At 62.6% G+C, this 6,322-nt stretch overlaps 1 protein-coding gene across 14 annotated transcripts in view; it reads left to right on the top strand.

Moving 5' to 3' along the window:
* Positions 1 to 2,323: 2,323 nt before the first annotated feature.
* GRAMD4 (GRAM domain containing 4) overlaps positions 2,324 to 6,322 on the top strand; it is a 153,063-nt gene continuing 149,064 nt past the window's right edge. For 6 of the 14 annotated variants that reach the window (XM_028827583.2, XM_077949299.1, XM_077949292.1 and 3 more), the window contains exon 1: positions 3,530 to 3,738. In XM_028827583.2, the coding sequence (XP_028683416.2) occupies positions 3,710 to 3,738 (29 nt within the window). In that variant the 5' untranslated portion in view covers positions 3,530 to 3,709. The other 8 variants (XM_077949295.1, XM_077949315.1, XM_077949308.1 and 5 more) reach the window with 3 other exon arrangements.

Below are 6,322 nucleotides of genomic sequence, written 5' to 3'. Positions count from 1 at the left end.
ACAGCCTGGATTCTACATGCCAAGGTATGAACCTTCCAGGTGCACCTGCTTGGTGCCAGGTCCCATCTCAGAATGTGAGGGGGGGCTGGGATGTGAATTCAGGTTGGCCTGCCCCTGACACGCCCCTGCCACTCACCGACTTATTTCCATGCCTTTTTTTCACCACAGACAAACGTAACAGGAAGGCCTTGAAGAGCCAGTGGACGGTGCGGGGGTGTCAGGCTATATGGAGACCCCTGCTTCCACTTGTCATTGGTTCCTCTCGAGTCCTGTCACCTTGCCTCTGATTCCCCTCAAGGCTCTGAGGCCGGGAGGCAGGGGTCTGAGGGCCCCGCTGGCCCCAGGTGTGAGCAGGCTCCAAGCCTCCTTCCCAGGCCACCCATCAAGCTCAGGGCTCTGCCGTGCCCACTCGGGGCAGTCCTGTCCCACCATCCCTGTGTCCGGTTCTGCTTTGAGCAGAGGAGGGGGGAGCCGGCGGTGGCCTTGCCATCACCAGCTATGTGACCCTCAGGGTCTGGCGGCCACTCTGAGCCTGTGCCCTTGTATGAGTTTGCTAGAGCTGGTGTAACCAACACCACAGACAGGCAGCTTACACAACAGAGATTCATTTCCTCATTCTTCCAGAGGCTGAAAGTCTGAGATCAATGTGTCTGCAGGGCTGGTTCCTCCTGAGGCCTCACTCCTGGGAGAGTAGATGCTGCCTTCTCTCCGGGTCCTCACGCGATCCACCCTCTGCGTGTGTCCATGTCCCCATCTTCTCCTCTTATGAAGACATATGTGCTGTTGGATTCGGGCCCACCCTGAGGGCCTCATTTACCTTCATTGCCTCTTTAAGGATGCTATCTCCAAATGCAGTCACATGGGGAGGTATGGGAGTTAGGACTTCAACAGATGAATTTTTGGGGGGACACAATTCAGCCATAAATGCTGCTCTGTAAATGGGCTAATAGGATGGCTGTGAAGAGCCACGGAGCAGGGTGGTGGGCACCACGCAACATCAAGTGTCGCCCTTTGTGGGGTGTGTGGTCCATGCCTGTTCACCAGCCAGGGGCTCTGTCTGACTCTCTGCACCGCACCAATTTTGCCCCCCTACCGAGCAGGGACTGGGCACCCAGCAAATGTCTGGAGTGTGGGCTGGATGTGAGGGGCTAGGCATGCTGGGCGCTGTCATATGGTTTCCCTTGGGCTCCTGCCTGCTCACTCCTAATCCTGGCTGTTCACGAAATGAACATTCCTCGGGCGCTTGCTCTGCGCCACGCTGTCTGCTGCAGCCCCTTTTCTGTTGGGGCACTTCCTGCCCCAGCCCCAGCGGTTCAGATGGCACTGCTGGTCACAGCACCCTGGCCTCCACCCCCACAGTCCCCTTGGCTCAAACGTGACACATGACCAAGTGGGGCTGATGAGAATCCTTCCAGGAGACTTGCTGGAAGGGTGCGGGGCCGGAGGGGGTCTCTCTTTGGGATTGCTGCTCTGAGGACGGAGCCTTTGTCTCCACAGGGAGAAGCAGAGAGGTTCAGAGATGAGAAGTGATAAGGAGCAGGTGTCCTGCTGGCAGAGAGACTGCCACTGCTGCACCTGCACAAACAGGTTGCCTTTGGAGCTTGACTGAGTCATTTGTGTACAAAATGACCCTGACAATGACACATAGCCTGGCCAAGGTCTTGAGATGTGGGGACAGCAGCGAGAGACTTGCACAGGAAAGCTCTGGTCTTTTGCTCTCAGGAACAGCTCACCTGGGCTATCGGGAGAGTGGAGAGAGGAGGCAGGAAGGAGCACAGTCAACAATGGAAATGATTAAAATATGGTCACGGTGCTGGGGCAGGAGGTGCCCTAAGGGTCCCCGCCCTACCCCAGAGCCTTGGCAGGTGGGAGTCTGGGATCATTTCTGAACAGGCTGGCTCAGGAGAGCTTCCTGGAGTGGGGAGCTCTGGAGCTAGGCCTGGCAGGCTGGGTAGAGTTAGTGTAGGGCAGGTACCCCTGGGAGGATATGGCCAGAACAGGGAGCTGAGGCAGGAAAGTAGAGCTTGTGTTTGGGAAAAACAAGTCCTGTTTCCCTGGAGGACAGAGATAAGGCAGGAAAGCCTGGCGGGGTTGGGCAGCGGGGAGGGGGAGCCAGAGAGGTCTGATGGTCAGGCCCTGTGCTGGATGGGGGCTCTGGGCACAAATGAGTCATCTCCGCCATCCTAGGAAGAGACCGTCCTGCAGACAGCACGCCATCGCACCCCATGCTGCCTGCGGAGGCACAGGACAGCCCTTGTGGGCTGGACAGCCCTTGCGGAAGCGCTGGATCCTTTACCCTGAAATCACTGGGTCCTGCAGTTCTGCAGACAGGAACCTGAGCCTTGGAGAAGTACAGCTCACCTGAGTGCCCGCCTCTAACCCAGGTCCACCAGGGCTGGACCTGGAGGAGGATCAAAGAGAGGCCCTGAATCTTGCCCCAAGGAGCTTCAGGTTCACTTGAGCTGGGGCCCTTGAGGAAGTGGGGAGGGCGGATCCAGGTCTGGAATCTTTGGATTGAAAGGTTGGAGATGCCTGTAGGACTCCCAAGGTCAGTGAGTTGAGGGCAGGGCACTGGGGCAGGCAAGAGACACAGGAAGGGCAGGGCAGAGCACAGAGGACCCAGCCTGGGGAGGGGGAGGCAGAGAGGGCTGGGCAAAAACAGCCTCCAGGCCTTGTGTATTTTCTCCACTCTGGTTCTCCTCCACCCTCCCACCCCAGCTCCCCGCAACCATCCTCCTGGGTAAGACGCTAAAGCGGGTCTCCTAAACCTAGGGTTCTGCAGGGCGATCCCCTCTGCCCCTTCACTGAGCACTCTCCTGTGAGCTAGACAGCCTTAAAGCGGGGTGGTGGGTGGTTTCTTCTGCAGGGTCCGGAACCCGGGGACAGGTGTGCTTAGAGTGGGTCCCCTCTACTGATGTTCTGCCCCCCAGGTAGTGCCTGGGGAGATGCAGGGGTGTGGGTGAGATTCGGAGAAAGGGTGGGCCCAGAGGTCCGGATCCTGGGGGACAGACAGCACCCCGGGCACCCTGGGGTGGGCGCACCAGGTACTGGCGCGAGTTTAGCGGGGTTCGTACTGCGTCCTGTCCAGCGCAGGCTACAAGCCCGGCCCCGCGTGGCCGTCGCGGAAAGGCATTTCCTCCCGGGACGCGGGTCTCCCCCGGCAGCCAGCGCAGTCCCTGACCCATCTCCGGAGCTGCGGGCGGTCCCGCGGGGCGCGGGCGAGGCCACAGCAGCGTGCGTGCTCGTGCGCGGCTGAGCCCGTGGCGTCCGCCGTGGCAAGCGCGGGGACGGCGTGGCCGTGGCCGGCGGTGCCCGCGCGTGCGCGTGGGTGCGAGCGGCGGGGGCGCACGTGGCCACCCAAACAAAGGCAGCGCCTCGTGACCGAGCTCGCGCGCGCGGACCCACCAGGGCAGGCGCGCCCCCGCGGACCCCGAGTCGGCCGCGGGGCGGGGGCGGTGCGCGGGGCGCGGCCCCTTTAAGGCGCGGCGCGGGGCGGGGCGGCGGCTGCGCAACGGGGCCGGGGGCGCGCAGACTCCGCGCAGCGGGACGCGAGCGCGCGACCTGGCGCCGCCGCCGCCGCCGCCTCCGCGCTCGTGGCCGGGACCCGCGGGGCCGCCTCCTCCCGGCTCCCCGGCGCCGCTGGGCTCCCGGGCGGGCGGTAGGTGTAGCGCGGCCGGGCGGCCGGCGAGGAGGGCGCCGCGGCGGGTGGATGAGAGTTGGCCCCGATCTCCGCTCAGGGTAAGCGGCGCCCGCGGACACCCACCCATCCCGACCTGGTTGCCCCGCGGCCACGCTCCCTTCTGGGCGGGCGGCCCGCGACCCGGCGCACTCGGCCGTGCTCTCCCTGCAGCCGCCGGGGCCCGAGTCTCAGACCCTCCGAGCAGGGCTCTGCGCGGGCGCGCCCCGCACACGCCCCCGGGTCCCGCGCGTCACTGCCGCCCCACGCGGGCACCGTCGGCGGCAGGTCCGGGTTCTGCCCGTCGGCCGGGGGAGACGAGGGCATCCCGGGGTTGCGGGGCCCGGACTGGGGTGGGGGTCGCCGGATCGGTGTCACTGACGCTGGGCCACTGGAGGGGGACGGGATCGGCCCGGGCCCGCCAATGTCGTCCTGCCGACCCACTCCCGGGTGGGACGGGAGAGGAGGAGGGCGCCCCAGCCCCTGCTTTCCTACAGACGACCTCGCCAAAAAGTTGTGGGCGCTTGCCCCTCCGTGCACCCCACTTTCTGCTCTGTCTCGTCTCTCTTTGTTCGGGATGTTGAGCTCATGGGGCTCTGCTGGGGCGGGCTGGCACCTTGGCTGGAGCCCAGGCCCGTGCGCTTACTAGAACGTGGGATGCAGTGTGGCACCCCCGGCCTGAGGCCCCACATGTCCAGAGCAGGGCGTGCACCCCTGCCAGGCCCTGGACAAGGGAGGGAGGAGAGCCAGTTTGTCCCCAGCCGGGTGGGCTGGTGCCCCTGCCCTGTGGGCTGTGTGGCAGAAGGTGCAGCAGTGCCCCGGGGCCGGAGACCTGAGTGTGACCCCCCAGAGCCAAGTCCACTTTTTCGACTGTTGCCAACCCTGCATCTCCTGAAGTAGGAAAGGTTCGGTTTGGGGGAGACCTTTTTGCAATATGGGGGTTCCCTTCTTGCCTGCCTTGTGTGGGTTAGGGAGAAAATTCAGAGGTGTCTCTCCTACACACCAAAAAGGAGGTGCCTGAGTCCCAGCCCAGTGCAGCCCTGCCCTGGGGCTGGCTTTGGGGCTGGGCCTGGGAGGGAGGTCAGAGTCAGGGTTCTGTTGCCTCAGAAGTCCAGGGCAGCGCTCCAGAGAGGAGTCTGGGACTTGCCTCCCTCACCCTCCTGCTCTGTGACCTTGGGCAAGGTAGTGAGCCTCCTGGACCTCAGTTTCCTCACTAGCAAGTGGGCAGGGGCAGGTAAGAGGATCGAGTGAGGTGATGTGGGCCTCCCTCAGGCTGGGCTCGCCCTGGGTCGGGGTTCAGAATGGGTTTAGGAGGTCAGTCATGGCCTCTGTCCCGGGCCCTGTGGCTGAGCCTGAAGTCTGAAGTCTGTCTGCCTGACTTTTGTGTCGGCCCATTTGGGGATACACAGTCTGGCCAGGGAGCGTGTTCAGTGGCTGCCCCTGCCCCGTGCTGGGGTGAAACCACTTTCCCCTCTTGTTAGCTGGGACTCCCCAGATGAGTTACCTCAGTAACCCTGACCCTCCTTCCTGCTGCAGACCCCTCCGAAGACCCCTGCCTGGCCCAGGAGAGGGGCCCTGCCTGTCTCGCCTTCCTCCTGCCTTGGTGGCGGTGTGGACCCGTCTGCAGCACTTTGTGGTCCCAGGGCAGGGACCTCCAAGCCCCATAGCTGGGCTCACAGGGAGATGCAGCTTGGTCCTGGAGCCTGGGAAGTTAGGCACCTGGGGTCTCAGTGGGCCACCAGCTCTCTGCTCTGTTGCTCTTTCCTCTCAGCTGCCCCTGTGGCTGATGTGTGGAGTGCGGCTGTCCCAGCCGTGCAGCCCGCGGGCAGGTTGGGCCTGTCCTGTGATCTGTCTTGCACTCTGGAGAGCCATTTCCTGGAAACTGCACGGGAAAGGCTCAGAGCTGTGGTGTGCTTCCATATGGCCCTGAGAGGCTGTTTATTCTGGGTCTCCTGCTGAGGGAGGTGGAGGACCCTTCACCAGGAAAGAACCAGGTGGTCTCTCTCCAAGCCACTGGCCTTCCAAGCCCTCCCCTTGGTACCCTCCTCTTATCTGTGGAGCCCTGCGCTGGCATCAGGTAACCTTTGCTCTCTGCTCTCTGCGGCTTCACCTTCACTAACTAGAAAACGAGGGAGGAGAATCAGAGCCGGTTTTCCTGAATCACCGTTTCTGCTGTAGAATAGAACAGTGGTTCAGGCTCAATGAAAACCAAGTGGTTTTGGAGTCTAGTGAGCCTTTGCTGTCAGGGAGGGCTGCCAGCCTGAAGCCTGTTTTCTCTTTGGAAAGAGTGTCAGAGTAATGTTATAGATGTTACAGAAACAGCAGCACCCCATGGGTCCTGGTGACAACCCTTTTATTGGAGAACCTGGGGCCCCGATGGTCCCATGGTGTGATCCGTGTTAGTGATTGTGCCATCCGTGTACCCCCTCCCCTCCCTGGGGGCCACATGAAGCCTGCTTCCAGCTCGCCATGTTTCTCTGTTTGGGTATTTCTCTCCGGTAGCCAAATCTACTGGGCTTTGTTTGACAGTGGGGTTCCAGTCCTGTCATGATGGGGCTCCGGTCAGGGGCTCATTTTAGGAGGCTGCCCCTTCTCGGGGAGCTGGGGAGGCTTCCCCGTATGTGGGCCTGTGTGTCAGGTTTGGGG

Source organism: Macaca mulatta, chromosome 10 (genome assembly GCF_049350105.2).
Source record: "Macaca mulatta isolate MMU2019108-1 chromosome 10, T2T-MMU8v2.0, whole genome shotgun sequence".
Lineage (NCBI taxonomy): Eukaryota > Metazoa > Chordata > Mammalia > Primates > Cercopithecidae > Macaca > Macaca mulatta.
The sequence above is the reverse complement of the archived record's forward strand: the minus strand, read 5'-3'. Positions and strand labels throughout refer to the sequence as shown.